The sequence below is a fragment of the Haplochromis burtoni genome, unplaced genomic scaffold, assembly GCF_018398535.1.
Source record: "Haplochromis burtoni strain Fernald_Lab_line unplaced genomic scaffold, NCSU_Asbu1 Contig_260, whole genome shotgun sequence".
Classification (NCBI taxonomy): Eukaryota; Metazoa; Chordata; class Actinopteri; order Cichliformes; family Cichlidae; genus Haplochromis; species Haplochromis burtoni.
In genome coordinates this window covers 464,115-479,317 of record NW_024582621.1, presented here as the reverse complement: position 1 = coordinate 479,317, position 15,203 = coordinate 464,115, and the positions used below count along the sequence as shown (strand labels likewise).

At 40.5% G+C, this 15,203-nt stretch overlaps 1 protein-coding gene across 1 annotated transcript; it reads right to left on the bottom strand.

Annotated features, from left to right (window-relative positions):
- Positions 1–378: 378 nt before the first annotated feature.
- tnk1 (tyrosine kinase, non-receptor, 1) lies at positions 379–11,381 on the bottom strand. Its single transcript, XM_005939663.3, has 14 exons — positions 11,074–11,381; positions 8,437–8,615; positions 7,762–7,832; positions 7,477–7,650; positions 6,321–6,473; positions 5,950–6,227; positions 5,689–5,815; positions 5,370–5,516; positions 5,139–5,233; positions 3,824–4,066; positions 3,413–3,480; positions 2,251–2,693; positions 1,474–1,569; positions 379–850 (listed from the first exon to the last, which is right to left on the bottom strand). The coding sequence occupies exons 2-14, from the start codon at positions 8,597–8,599 to the stop codon at positions 713–715; spliced, it is 2,196 nt and encodes a 731-aa protein (XP_005939725.1). The 5' UTR covers positions 8,600–8,615; positions 11,074–11,381; the 3' UTR covers positions 379–712.
- Positions 11,382–15,203: the final 3,822 nt, after the last annotated feature.

Here is a 15,203-nt window from a genome sequence, read left to right as displayed (position 1 = left end):
AGTCTGAAGTTCTATACTATATACCTATTAACAGGAAGTTATTTTTTTAGATCCATTCCCTGGTTCAGAAGCATGAGTGGAAGACGACCAAAGTGCCACCAGATTAGATATCAAATATTAGTGCTCCATCTCCTGGGATCATGTGAGATGTTCATATATATTATTTCAGAAAATGTCTGCACATGTCCAGCCATCCCTCAGGAACACTGAGGCATGGCTTTGTAGTTATTTATTTTTTTAAATGCATGATCACCTAACATTGTTTAAACCAGTTGTAGCGTGTCGGTGTACACAGGGTCAATCTTAGCAGGCAGTAGGACAAAGGTAAGAGCCTCTCTTAGAGAATTAAAGAGTCACAGAGCTGAGATCCTGTGTTCAGGCCACCAGAGATCAGTTTTATTTAACAAAGTTTCTACTACAATATGTACAAATGTATTAAAACAGAAAACCTATGTGCAAAAGAAGTGCTATATAACACCACATCATGTCATTTTATCACATGTCATGTTTCTTCTAAGCTTCTCAAAAATATTAGTCAGCTTTGTCTTTGTCTGCCTTCATTTTTCTATTTTCATGTGCTCCTGTAGTTGAGGGGCTCCAAGTGTTGGAGTGTGTCACTGTTACACCACGATGGTGCGGAAGAAGTCGGCCACAGTGGCTGCCTCAAATCTCTTCAGACTCTTCTGTCTGGGCTGGTAAGAGGCCAACCCCTCTAGGGCGGGCCGGGCCTGTCGCTGGTCGTCACTCGGATTAGATAGCGGCTGGCAAACTGCAGGTTCCACTGGTGTTTGGCGAGGATCTTGACGCAGTCCTCTCTGGAGCAGAGGCTCAGCGAGTACAGCTGCTCCATCTGCAGAGAGAAACAAGAGGAGCAAGTTCAGAAGGAGAAAAAACCCACTGTGGGTATGGAAGCAGCACAAACACAAGCAGCAGTTTATCGTAAGCTGCATATAACATGTACACAGACTGCAGATTTCCTCTCTTTAAATACTTGATGGTAAGTTTATAGTTAATAAGTATTTCTTTAACATGCATGAACAAGCCTGTAAAGCACAGCTGGATTTCCTGGTAGGGCTACTCTGGACACAGATTTACTGTTGGTTACATATTAAACTCACCACTGTGCTGCCCTGTGATGTCCTAGCATTAAGTGCACAAACCAGACGATAAATAGCTGCCATAATACAAAATCTATGGGACGAGCGACCTACTTCTGTGACAAGACTTGTGCTGTATTAATGTGCATATTTTGACTATTGTTACTGTTTATGTGTATGCTGGATAAGCAGTATATGTTAACATTATTACTTTGTCTCATATATCATACATATACTGTTTTGACTTCCCTTGATGGCCATTTATATTTTACATGTATAAACTGGATTCCTTTGGCTCATATTTTATCATTAGTTTCACAGAACAGGTACAGGCAAGTGCGATTAAAAAAAATTAATTTTAATTTGATGGTCTGACCTTTAGTTGCTGTTCAGCTCGTACTGGGTTCCAGTCATTTCGTTGAAGTGCGTTATGAACCTCGTCCGTGGTCACGCCATGTACCGCCTCCATAATCTGAACAGAGCAATGAAAACAGCAGACAGTGAGCAGGAATACTGGAATTACTACCAACCAGACAAGCTGTAGTTTACATCAGTGTAAACTCTGAAGGAATTTAATTGGTGAAATATGGCCGCAATTTGTCCTTCTGTCCTTTTATGTGGCATGCGGGCCGCTTTGAGGGTTCACACAGGAGCGCGTTTGCTGTCACATTTTATTTGTAGTGTGAACGAGCAGACAAAGAAAAAAAAAAAATTGTATTTGATCAAAAAAAAATCGGAATTGAGCATTAAGACCTGCAGTGTGTGAACATAGCCTTGGTTGCTAAAAAGCTGATGTGGACTTGAACTCGTTTTGCAACCACAGCTACCGCCATCTGTTGGCCTTCAGATATAATGCAGGTTTGAGACACTTGCACATTTTTTAAAAGCAGAAGCTATGCCTATGTTTTATACTGTCTATGATTCAACAATAGCCAGAAAATGAGTTTTGCACAATATATGATGTCACAGTGAAGTTGACCTTTGCTTTGTTTGAATATAAAATGTTTTCTTTTTTATACCATGCGACATTTTTCAGGTAAGCATTTGTTTCCACGAACAGGTTTTACTGACCTTCACTTTTCAATCTAAATTCAGTTTTATCACTATAAAAGGCATAAAAATCATGTTGATCTGTAGGAATTGCATCACTTGCCTGTGCAATGAGACCCTCTTTTGTGTTCTGAGGCCCTTTCTCCCGTTCTCTTATTCGCTCCCGATCTCTCTCCCTGCTGTCTGAGTACTCATCCAGCTGTGGGGTAGAGCGTGCCAGCTGGGCCATTTTGGCGAGGTTGGAACCCCCAACAACCTGCTGAGGCTGGGGTTGTGTAGGGGGAACCATTTGCTGGGGCAACGCGTTGCCCTGGCCTTGGTTAATCCTTTGGATTTTTCGAAGCGCTTTCAGGTTGGGAGGTGGCGGTCGAGGAGGGGCAGCGATACTAGCCTCGCTCAGCCGACGAGGATCCTGTTGCATCACCGCACTGTGAGTCGGCATCACAGGAGGAAGGAGTCTTCCGTGCTGATCCACTCTGAACACCCCTACTGTATGAGCTCGGGGCCGATGTCCGCCCAAGACTGACTCCAGGCTCCTAGTCATAGCTGAAGACAAAGAAAAATATTTTTAATGTGTAAAAACTATCAAGTAGATTAAATTTATACACTAGTCAGACAGTTAAGACAAAAAGCAGAGCAAGTGCTGCTTATTGCTCTTCAGAAAACCAACATATTAGTTCACACATTAATCATTTTCCCTTCATACATGCATTTCCTTTACTGCTAATTGAATTCAGGGTTGTGGTGGTGCTCAATCATCTACCAGCTATCACAGATCACCAGTCTGTAGAATCCCCAGTTAATCTAACATGCATGCATTCATTCGCTTTGGACTGTGGGAGAAAGCAGTGGGAGTATCCAGAGTGAGCCCACAGAGGCACAATGGCAGTATCCAAACTCCACACAGCACCGTGATTCCGCATTCCAGCGCCTACCAAGCTTCCTGATTGAGCCACCAGGGGGCAGAGTTGCTAAACAAAAGTGAGCAATTTCTGGCTGACATGAATTTGAAGCTTTATAAAAAAGTCTAAACTTTTATGAGTTAAGATTGCATTTGCAAATAAATGAAAGCATAATTGTACAAATATAATAACATAAATATGAAATGATCAAGTCTTGCCTTCAGCCTTGGAAAAAAAAAACCCTGCAATATTAATATAATGACAGTCTATTCTATTTTTTTATGCTGACTTTGTATTTCTCAGAGCTGTACCTGGTGGTTTTGATCACTACATTTTAAACCCACATGTATTCTTAGTTCCTACCTGCCATTTTCTGCAGATTGGATCCCTCCTTCTCCCTGCTGGGTCCTGACCTCCAGCCGCCACCAGCTCTGTCACCACAGTAAACGCATTAGACTGACATCTTTAGTTTACAAAGTATATTAACTAAAAACAGGAAACAGCTGAGTGCTGTGCTTATCATTGTACAATAAAACTCAGTGACTCAGGGACCTGAGATGAAAATGTACATTTTTTTCTTTCCAGGACACAAAACTTGTCAGTTAGAATAACTCTGAGAGTTATCACTGAAACCTCTTTTTCACCTGATGTGTTGACCTGATTTTGTATCTGGTCAACACATTATGAAGAAGCAACCACCCCAAAATTATTAAAGACTCAAAGATATTTAAAAAAAACAACGTTAGGGAGGAGTGAATGAGGGTTATCACTGACTCGTCCGGGTTCTCAGGCGTTCCCCAGGAGCGCTCAGGGTTGACGTCTCCGTGCCCGGTGTGTTGCAAACTGCCCTTTACTGGGGTTGAGATGTAGCCACCAGGGTTAGGCCCGGAGCTGCCGGAGGACACTGCGGCAGCTGCAGCAGCAGCTGAGGGGAGTGATGGGACAGTGAGGCTTGCAGGAAACCAGCCAATGGCCAACGTCCTCTGGTTCTGCCCCCTCCACTCACTCAGCTCCAGACTGCAAGGAGAAAGGGAAAACAACTGGTTAATAAGGAAACGAATTTCCTACATGCCAAACAGAAGTCAGTAAAATAAATGACTTCCACTGAGAGTTGGGGTCCCAGTAGAAAAAAAAAATCCCAGCATTTTATTTGTTTCTATCAGCTGGCACCGCACATAAAACCAAAACAAGCCCACGAGGTAATTAACACATAATGCTGGCAAGACCTTGGCCACCTATGTAGGTTACATCGCAGGCTCCCTGCAGAAATCTAAATGAGGCCTTCCACTGACATAAAGCTTCCCTCTAAAGTAGCTGAGAGTTATGTGTAATCAGCTTACTTGGTGGTCATTTACAGTGAAAAAACAGTATAATGATTAGCACAATGATTATGCTTCCATTAAACAAAATATAATAAATTCTGATAATGACGTAATATGAAACGCTCCATGGGATTACATTAACTACTCGCTTTGCTAAACAAAGTGAGGTTAAGTGAAACTGGACTCATTCTGTTTGCAGACGTCACAATAAACCCGTGGTAAACAAATAAATAAATAAAACTTAACTATACTACAAAAGCACTATTGTTGCCTGGATACCATGTCACGGCAGTCTGTATCACGTAAGGAGTTACATTACATCAGTGGGCTTAACTTCCAGCATTGTCAGTCACTTCTGAAGAGAATACTTGCTGTGTGATAATCTTATTTAACTTTGGCTTTTCCCTGCAGGACTACAATACCTTTATTTGTAGATTTTTGTGTCGGAAACAACAAACTTCATGAAGTTTTTCAGATTTATATTCAACCAGATTGGTGGAAGAAAAGACTAATCATGACGCAGGTAATACCAATAGACCCATCAGACGTGTTACGTAAAATAAAAACAACATAGGGAGGCGAGTTTCAAAGCTGCTCGACCTGTTCAGCAAAGTGAAATGCATTCGAGGACTCGCCAAGAGTGGAATGTCTCTTTAAGAGCGGGCTGGTTCAAATCCCCGTCTCATCTCAACAAAGGTCCATTGTGCGAGCTAAAGTTTTTCCTTTACTCCTCTTTCGTCCCACCCACCCACCTTTCGCTCACCCACCTGTGGTCGATGACAGTCACAAGGTCGTTGGGCAAAAGTGTGAGCTTTCTGGGTTCTGCAAATTCTCTTATTGCTTGCACCTCTCTGGGTTTAGCCTGTGGAGGAAGACAGGAAAGAATTGATGTGACGTGCAGAAAAGTGCGCAGACTTTCAGGCATATTCATGAGGCAAGAACAGCAATCTCTTCTTTGATTTATTTTTTAAATGAAAAGGACAAGAAAAGCTTCAGACCTCCGCCACCATCGCGCTGAGCTGGGCAAAGCTGGGTCTGTCTGCAGGATTGCATGCCCAGCACTTTCGCATTACAGTGTATAGCTCCAGAGGGCAATCAGGTGGCTTCTCCAGGCGTTCGCCCTCCCGCTCTACCCGCCATAATATCTAGTTGAAGAGTGAATGTCAGTGATGCTAACACACTGAGTCATAGAGCATGCCAGAAAAACAAACATCATAAGGGCGGTGATACACATTCCAAACATGAATGACAAATACCTTGTCGGCATGCACACAAATACAGAAAAAGCATGGCGTCAGTGTTCTGACAAGTGCTTACCTGCCGGCCCGACAGACCAAACCAAGGCTCTTCACAATAGGTGAACATTTCCCAGAGAGTGACACCAAACATCCACACGTCTGAGGAAAGGGAGAAAGAGCCGATGCGAAGACTCTCTGGAGCACACCTGGAGAGAAGGGAGGCAGACAAACCAGAAGCAAAAGAAAGAGTTATTGGTGTTATTAGTGAGAATCTGTTGTGACTCTAACAAGATTTCTAATTATTTCCCACTCAAGCTTCAAATTTCACCCAACTGCCCACCATGCAAACGGTATCCGTCTGTGTGCCGACATGATGTAGTGATCTTTCTCCTGGTTCAGGCCTCGCATCAGACCAAAGTCCCCGATCTTCACCATATCCTTGGATGCCAGCAGTACATTTCTTGCAGCCAGGTCCCTGTGGATGAATCTCCTGCTCTCCAGGTACTCCATGCCTGACACAATCTGCATAGCAAAGAGCCAAAGGCGGAGCAGAGAGAACTCATACTGACGTGCACGCAGGGTGTCGTAAAGTGAGCCCAAGGCGGCCAGCTCTGTTACCTAGATAAAAAGAATAAAAAGGATTTTTAAAAGAAATCTGGCTCCTACAAAACACAGTAGTTTGAATAGATCAACGAACTGTTTCTAGTTTACCATCTTGAGGGGCTGTGTGAGCACCACACCATAGAGTCGTATGATGTTGGGGTGGTCTAAAGATTGCATGACGGTTACTTCTTGAAGAAAGTCTTTCAGTGTGTCCGCCTGCCTCGACATACTGCTCCTCAGCGATTTAACTGCCACAGCCAACTGAGGAGAGGAAGCGGATAAAGACAGATGCTCAGTTTTAATCAGGCATACAGACCGACACCTCACTTTAACAAGCCAAAGGGAGGCAGCAAGGGTGTGTACACGCCTACTGTTCCAGGGTATAATCATAAAAAAAAAAAAGAACATGAAAGGTAAACGGTGCTACCCTGAAGTCACTTGCTGGTATTTTCTTTCTTTCTTTTCTTGTTTTTTTAAGCAATGGCTAACAATATCTAGGGTGTAAGGATAAGTTATCAACTAACCTTAGCAAGTTTGGTTTGCAAGGTGCAATCAAGTGGCAAAAAAAGTTAAGCTTATACACAAGGGCCATAAACTGCAGTTCTTCTAAGGATCCCCCCCCACACACACACACACAAAAACAGTCAATTATTTCCCTTTATAACGGTGGCACAGAGGGTGATTTTTTTTAACTCACAGATTTGTACATTATTAAGGTTTAAACTGAGGAGTATGGCTTCTCTGACTGACAAGCACATGTTTACTCTGGCAGCTATAGCTATCCGCTATGAGCAAACTTTGACCTTCACTGAGTCATTTTTGGAGCGCTTTTAATTTAGCTTCCTGACTAACACGGAATGCTATGTGATTAATTATACTAACAGTCTGCTAAAGAAGTATGTGCTCCAGTTTTTTGTGAGTGTACTATGCGAGTTATACTTTAGCCAGTGGATGTACCTTGCTAACCAAGCTTGCTAGCTTGATTAGCAAGGTAGCAAGACCTTGCACAACACAATTACATTCCAATGGATGAAGTGGAGTGATGTTATGGTGATTATGTCCACCTTTTTGTAAACAGTCCTGTCCAAAACCATTTGCCAATAACAGTTTTTAAAACTTGTGGAATCTTTGTAAAAGCCAAAACAATTATTAATTGCTAAAGACAAACTTTGTGCCACTGCCAAAAGTTTTGGTCACGACTTCAGTTTCCGGTCTGACAACATCTATAGAGAAAGTCCAGCAGATCTGTAAAACGGCTTCTCACCACTCTTCCAGTGGGTGTATGCCACTCTCCCCTCTTCACCACCCCAAATGACCCAGAGCCCAGCCTCTCCGCCAGAATCAGCTCACTGTCTTGGATAAGACAAGGAAGAGCCCGGACACCGACTTCCTGGCCCTGTGCTTGACCACCTCCGGTTAATGGCTCCCCACTGAACACCTGTGTGCATCATTAAATCAATAAAAATGACAAATTGAATATCAGGCTTAAGAAAGACAGTTAACACATAACACTCCGTAACAAAGCTAATGCAAATGAAGTGTTTCGGACCTTCGGCACCCGTGACCGCACGCGCACGCTTGACTTGTAGCGTTTTAGAGCGTCCCATAGTCTTCTTTGTCCTGCAAGAAAGAAAATACAGACATGTTTGCATTTTCTGTGACTGTATATGAAATATATTTAAATCAGCAGTTTCTCAGTAAGTAATTGTTGCTTTCCTTATTCTACACCCTTCTGAAATGGTACACGCTAAATAAATAACTAAAATTTTCAAATAATAATTGATAATAAACCTATGCAATAGTTGCTGCTCAGTATGTTGAAAACTAAGTAGCACTTGTATGTTAATAATCTTAGCTGTTATTAATCATATTAACTTAAGCATGCAAACAAAGTGAATTCATTTGCATTAGAAAACATTTCTTATTATTTTAAATTAGGGGGAAGTCTGAGAGGCCAGAAGATGTGGCTAAGAGAAAGATTTCTTTTGTGTTAGACTCTTTATGCAAACAGATTTTAAATTCATCGATAAATAAGGCCTACACTGATTACTGCAGGTAAACAGGGGACAATGCTTTTGTTTGAGGGCCACTTAAAGTCCGTCTTTCTTTTGTGACTAACCATACCTCCATTACTGAGCCTAAGGGGAAATGTTTTCAGTCAGGGGGAGCGGTTCCTATTTATTTACACCCAGGATGAATGATCAGAGAAGACGATCAGGCTCACCAGGTTTGCTGATTCCTATCTGCTCCAGATCGGCCTCTTTGACGTAGCCGAAGTGCTCAATGCGAGTGATATTGAGGCCATCTCTGAGGCGCAGGTAAAACTTCTCCAGCTGGACTTCAGCTAGGAGTTGGTATAGCCATTGAGTGTCCTGGTCCATCACCATGACCTGGCTGACCTTCCTGTTGGGGTTACAGGTCAGAGGTTATGGACATGGCTTTTGAGTCTGAAGAGTGAAGCTGACGTGGAATGGTCTTCAACATTTGCATGTAGTAAGCTCTTATGTTGTAAGTTGTTTAGATGTGCTCGGGAAAAGAAAGACTACATTACTGCATAAAACACTGCTGGTCACATCTTCCTGATTGGACCGCTCAGTACACCTGACACAACGACGAAAAAGTATCTGTATCGGATTCTAGCTTGACAGTCTGCTGAACCACCAGTGCACCTGCCTCAAACAGGCTCTCCTCCACACTTGTCATTTACAAAGTGGTTTACAAACCCAAACATTACAGCTAACAGGTGGATTTCCTGTTTGAGTGCAGCTAGCAAACACTGAAGAACCATTTACTGCTTTAGAGACAGAGAGTGAATGTGAACAGCCTATCCTTGCTTTTTTAACAAAAAAACTCTTTGCTTCAACCAGGAGCAGCACAGAAATGACCCTTTTAACTGCTTTTTATTAGTTACTGTTCACTAGTTAGCTCATGTAAAATATTAGCAGCAACCAACCAACCCAGTGATGTCACGTTCTCTACTTAAACTAGATGGCGTTACACATGCTCTAAAAACTTCCATTTTCAACATTTATTTCTTAAATCCAGCTTCACAGACAGAGTCGGATCTGTAACATTCTCGAAAGCAGGGCTCCATGGTGTAAATGAGCCTTTATACATGTAGTCTTTCATGTCTACTTTAATCTGGGGCTGACTTTTGATGCACATGTTGCCACCTTGCCGCTTTGTCCCTCAGTTTCTTAGTCACATCCAGTCTAGCCTTCAAAATGGGACCTCATAAAAAGACGAGTCGACGCTTGTGCGTGACTAATTTTGAACCTCATAGGCAACAGTCCTGGTGCTCTGTGAAAAACACAGTTGGAAACTTTAGCTTGTCTGAGGTTTAGGGGCACCAGTCTAACCGGATCCTGTTCGCACAGCATTTATGTAACTGCAGAAGTTATAATGTGCGTTGTAATAACTCTGAAACAGTTGCATGACTGCGACTGATTTAAGGACTCTGGTCATATTTAGTTCAAATTTACCGTCGTTAGTGCTGATAGTTTTGAAGCTCTTTGTGAGTGAAACAGAAGGAGTGTGTGAATTTGAATAACTTCCTCACTACAAGAAACGAAATGTTAAATGTCAGCAAATTCTTCTTTTATGAGCCATGCTGTTTAGTTCACTGGAAGACTGTACCGCCATAAAACACTTGCTTATCACCAAACTAAGCCGAGCAGGAATGAGACAGGGAAGGCCTTCAACATTCCCCGTCAGCTCTTCTGAGGAAAAAACAAAACAAAAAAACACCTAGACTTAACAACTACTTAGTTTTCCTCATTCTAACAGCCATGCAAAGGGTGCAAGAGGGTACTAGCCTGGGCTTGCATTAAATTTTCTAGGGACAACTCCCAATTAAATGAGCACTTACTGCAAGTTCAAATCAACTCAATTCCCTGCAGATTAGTTAATTAATGAAAGCACACACACACACAAAAATGCACACTGGTAAACACTGTCTTTGTGTACACAATGATGAATATTTAACCTGTCGCCCAGCTGCTGAAATCTCCTCTCAGTCTAATGGCACGTGAACCCAAGGAGTTCAACTATGAAGTTAGCCTAATGTGGCTCAACAGTCACGTGTAGCACTCCCCCACCTTTAATCACACAGGCAGCTTTTTTTCCCCTTCCCAACTTCAAATATCCAGTACAGGTGCATATGTTTACACTGCAGCAACTTAAGAATGAATCAAGATGAAACCGACAAGGAAGTGCAGAGGAGGCTTACTTTCCTAAGAAAGTGCATATTTTTAGTCGTAACTGAAATATTATAGTCCACAGACACTCTGATCTGTGATTGAAAGGGTGCAGGGTGTGCCTCTGAAAAAAGAACAGTATGTCCATTAAGAGATTTAATTTCTTACCTGGGCAAAAAAAGCAGTAATCAGTTAGCATACTAATATGTACAGTGTGTAAGTAGACAAATAACTGGGGGGGGGAAAAAAAAAAAAAAAGTACTCCGAGAAAAAAAGATAATGTAGTTTATGTGGCATTATATTAGTTGCCTTTCTGGATCTGCCATATAAATAGCTTGGCGGTTGAATTATTAGCAAGCTGCGTGCATCTATTTTAATACAATGATTATATATTTTGTAGCTGTATTGAAAACACAGCTGCCAATTAAATGTAAAAAAATTACTAAAAAGTGGCGTATTTTATGTAGTGAAACACGCTAGCATAAAAGCAACATGTAAGTAAACTACACAGTACTTTAACAAAGACATTAACTCTCAGAATTTGTTCTTAATTATTCAACAAAGGAAATGACAGTCGATTACAAAAGGTGCATTTAACACAGTTTCACATTTCTTAATAATAATAATAATAATAATAATAATTAAAAAAAATTCTGCAAACTTACTTATATTATTGAGTTCTTGTTAAAACGATTTAGTCGCCGGTTGGTGGCTCTCTCTTAGCCACAGACGCTTCGAGACAAGTGCTCCATGTTTGCGGTGAAACCTGTAACGACGTCGACGACGGTGCTTCGCTTCAAATCAAAGCTTCTGTCTGAGCCCGAAACCCGCTCTTCTTAAATCACCATGTGACAGATCCGGGGTGTTTTTACTCACAGGTTTGCCCGATATTATTGTGTTTCCCGGAGACAAGTGGATAAGTCATCTACCTGTAAGTCTTCGGGTTCCTCCCCCACCTCTTTCCTTTACCTCACTAGACCACACCCCTCCGTCACTCCTCTCACCTGAGCTTTGAACACAAGAGTAAACCTGAAAGGGTTAGCATAACCAAGTCAGGCTTCACCCCATGTGGTCTGAGTGATGTAAATGTATTAATGTGTCAATCGTTGGGAAGTTCTTTATTTTAGTTAATTTTATTGTAAAAAAAAATAAATAGAGAAATAAATCAATAGCACATTTAAACGTGCTATATGAATACTTACTAAACAATATGATTTCATGTTTAAGTATAAATATTAAATCACTTGTAAGCATTTTTTAGACAGAAAATGTAATTATATAGCTACTATATTAAAATGACTTAAGTTGTAATATTTTGTCTGCTTCTGTGGTTTGAGCTCAACTAAAACTGTTTTCATTAAGTTTATTTGTATAAAACGATCTCTAAATAAAAACTAATATATAAGAGTCGACAGTTTAGTGAAGCTGATAAAGCAAAATAAAGTCTGTCTTATTTTAGTTAAAATATTAGCTCATTCTATTTTAACGTTAGCTTTGAAGCTAATAGCTTTTCTTATGTGCACTTAGCTTATGTGCTCTTAAGAGCAGGTCAATTTATTGGCAGATAAACATTAGGCAGCTAAAACTGCTTAAAGTTTCAGAAAAGTGTAAGTTGCTTAAACAGTTCTAGCTGATGTTGATTGTAATAATTATAATAATAATCATCATTCCACATTGAACATATGTTGCCTGTATGTAACTTAATTCTCTCAAAACTTGCATATGTGACAGAATTTGGTTCATTCGATGTGTGTTGTCTTACTAATACATGTACTGCTTGCAATGTGATTACTTTTGATCAGACATTGACTATAGCTTGAAAAGAAGATAAATATACTTTTTTGGTAAAGAGTTTGTAAACAACCAAGTTTTTGTCACTGTATACTGAGGATATTAAGAATCACAAGATGAATTATCCATACATGATAAAGCGCCATAGGGCTGGCAAAAACTGCTAGGCTAGATGTTTGCTATGAATAATAATAATAATTATAATGATAATGGAAATAATATAAAAATATAAAAAAGACAACTTTCAAAAAGATTAGAAGGTTTAATTAATATGTCGTTAAATTACTTTTAGTTTGAATCTCTGACTGTGTTACTGAATGTATTACTTGCCTTGATCAGGAAATGACCATACTGAATCATAACACTACTCCATGTGAATAGTGTTGTGATTAATTTAAGTTAATGAATACTAGAGTACAAACTGTTACTACAGTGTAATTAGCACCATTGTGTTACTCTCAAGACTGAGCATGGATTAAACCTGCTATTAGGTTTGAGTCATATGAAGTGTCACAGATGGTTTTCCGTTTCAGTCTTCCTTTCCTCCATGCCTGTTGTTGCTGAACCAGTTTGACGAGATTTTTAGCCTCTCAAGTTGCATTTGAATGCAAAGCAGGCAGCACAGATAGAACTTTGCACTTCCTGGTACAGTCTCTCCTACTTTACTCCTCTCTGCCAGCCTGCCTCGGTTATACAACCCTGACAGTGGACCAGCCTATCATAGGACCGTGCACACATGATCGCCCTAAAAGTAATCTGTTACCACTTCTTTCAAGCGCTTCCAGCTCGGCTACAGCTTAACAGTCACAACAGGCTTGTGATGACTTAGACCTCTTTCAGGAATATGTTTGGGTTTTTTTTTCTGTCATTAGCTTCAGACAAACAATAGAAACATTACGACATAATGAGATGACAAATTATGGTGTCATCAAATTTCTTAAGTCATGCAGGACAATAATAACCCATTACACATGTATTTAGACAGAAATGTGTTGTTTCCAGCAAGTGATGAGAGGCTAGAGGCTGACAGGAAGTGTGTGTAGATATATCCCTTATATATTTATAAATACACCGGGGACAGCATTTCGGTACACTGTATACTGTGTATACTACTGTATTGACAATAAAGCTCTTGAATCTTGAATCTTGAGAGATGTTTCCTGTTCTCCTAAATCTGATGGTTTTCTGTTACACTGGGCATAACTCTCATTTATACGACACAAGCTTAGCTGGAAGCTCATATCACAGCAAGACAGGCAGTATCCATCCAAAACACTGAACAACAAACAAAAGGGGATGAAAAACAGACAGATAATAAAAATAAAGGGGAAACATGACTTATTGAAGATAAATATGTTGAAAAGTGTGAGAGCTTGTATAAGATAAGATAAGATAACCTTTATTAGTCCCACACGTGGGAAATTTGTTATATGTGAACTTGTATTTTTGAAATGAGTTACAGAAAAAATATTTAGTAATGTGTAGACTGCTATTTACACACAGAAATATTTGACTCATATATTTATGTTTTTTAGTTAATTTTTACAAGTTCTCACATTCACAAGCTCTTGTGTTTTGCAACTCTACACGGACAAATCATTGCCGTGAAAATGAAAAATGACACGTCTGAACTGAAAAGACCAGAAGCAGAAAGAAATATAATAGTCTTCACTGTCACTGTAACTCACACACAGTCAGACTCATATTTATAGAGTAAATAAAAGAAATAAGAGACTTGGAGCCAGTGCTTCCTCTGGGCTGGGCTGGGTTCACCCTGTCCGAAAATGTTAATTATCTTAAAGAGCCTCATAAGGAGAAATAAGATATATGGAAGATGGCTAAAGAATGGAGACTTTGACAAGTTCATTCAACATCTTGTTATTTCAAACCGTTTGTGTCAGTGGCGTGTACACACTGTACCACTTGCCAAATCTCACTTTAACCCCTGACTGTTCTTATTTTCTGTTTCGGTGTAGAGGTGAAGCCGACCATGTAGACAACAGAAAATTTATTTTTTAAAATCTCTTTTAGTGCTTATAGCTGTAACATAGATTTAAACTATAGCCCAGGAGTGATCACGCTTATGAATGAATCAAAACTTTTATATATTTGATTAGCGATTCCTGAAGTCTGGGCCATTATTTCTTTCTTTCTTTTTAAGATTCTTCTTCTTTTCTTCTTTGGTTTCTTCACACAGTGAGCTGTTTATCCTGTGCATTATGGCCAAGGAACAGAGAACTCAAGGTCATGTTTTAATCCATCTTTAATGGGACCACAGAGGAAATATTTGCTGGAGGACACATGGTGTCGCCCAAATTTCTTCCTTTTTAAAAAAAGTTTAAAGGGTCAAACCTTTGAAAATGTCCACAACTTGTATTTTTAACAGAGACATAATACGTCTCCCATGGGAGAAAGATGGTGCACCGTTTTTGGTGTTGTAGGTTAGATTTCAGTTCAGTTCATTGTTACAGTCAAAATGGGCACTGGGTTTTGGACCCAAAGGCAGACGGTGAGAGAGGAACCAGGTTTGATTACACAAGAGAACAGGTTTGAGCCAAAGGCAGGCAGGTGAACAAAGTTTTTCCCAGACAGTTAGTTTTCTTTTAGATGGGCACAGCAGAGGGGATCTAAGAGCGATGGAGAAAAACAGCCAATGAAGATGATTTCCTAGAGCTGCACTAGTTACTGAGTGCAGCACTGAGCTGGACACGAGTGGATGAAGAGCTGATTCGTACACGTGCAGGTAACTAATGATGGACAGTTTGTGTGCCAGTTCGAGTCAGCAGCGCCAGGTGAGGAGAAGCTCCCACAGCTCATCCCACCAAGAAGGTGTCCTGACACACTCACTCAGGAAAAAGGGAGATCGAGAGGACACTGTGGAATCGGGATAATAACGTCCAGCAGGAAAAAGCCTTTGAAATGCTAGCAAAATCACAAAGTCACATTTGACCTGTTCTTATTAGATTTGACTTTTGATTCTATATGTGCAGTTTTCTATATGTGA

Bases quoted from the DNA above. Each gene is read 5' to 3' on its own strand.
- tnk1 (XM_005939663.3), bottom strand. From the start codon at position 8,599: ATGGTGATGGACCAGGACACTCAATGGCTATACCAACTCCTAGCTGAA. The intron at 7,833-8,436 runs GTGAGCCTGATC...TCTTTCTTGCAG, and splicing joins GATAGGAATCAGCAAACCTG to GACAAAGAAGACTATGGGAC. The intron at 7,651-7,761 runs GTCCGAAACACT...TGATGCACACAG, and splicing joins TGCGGTCACGGGTGCCGAAG to GTGTTCAGTGGGGAGCCATT.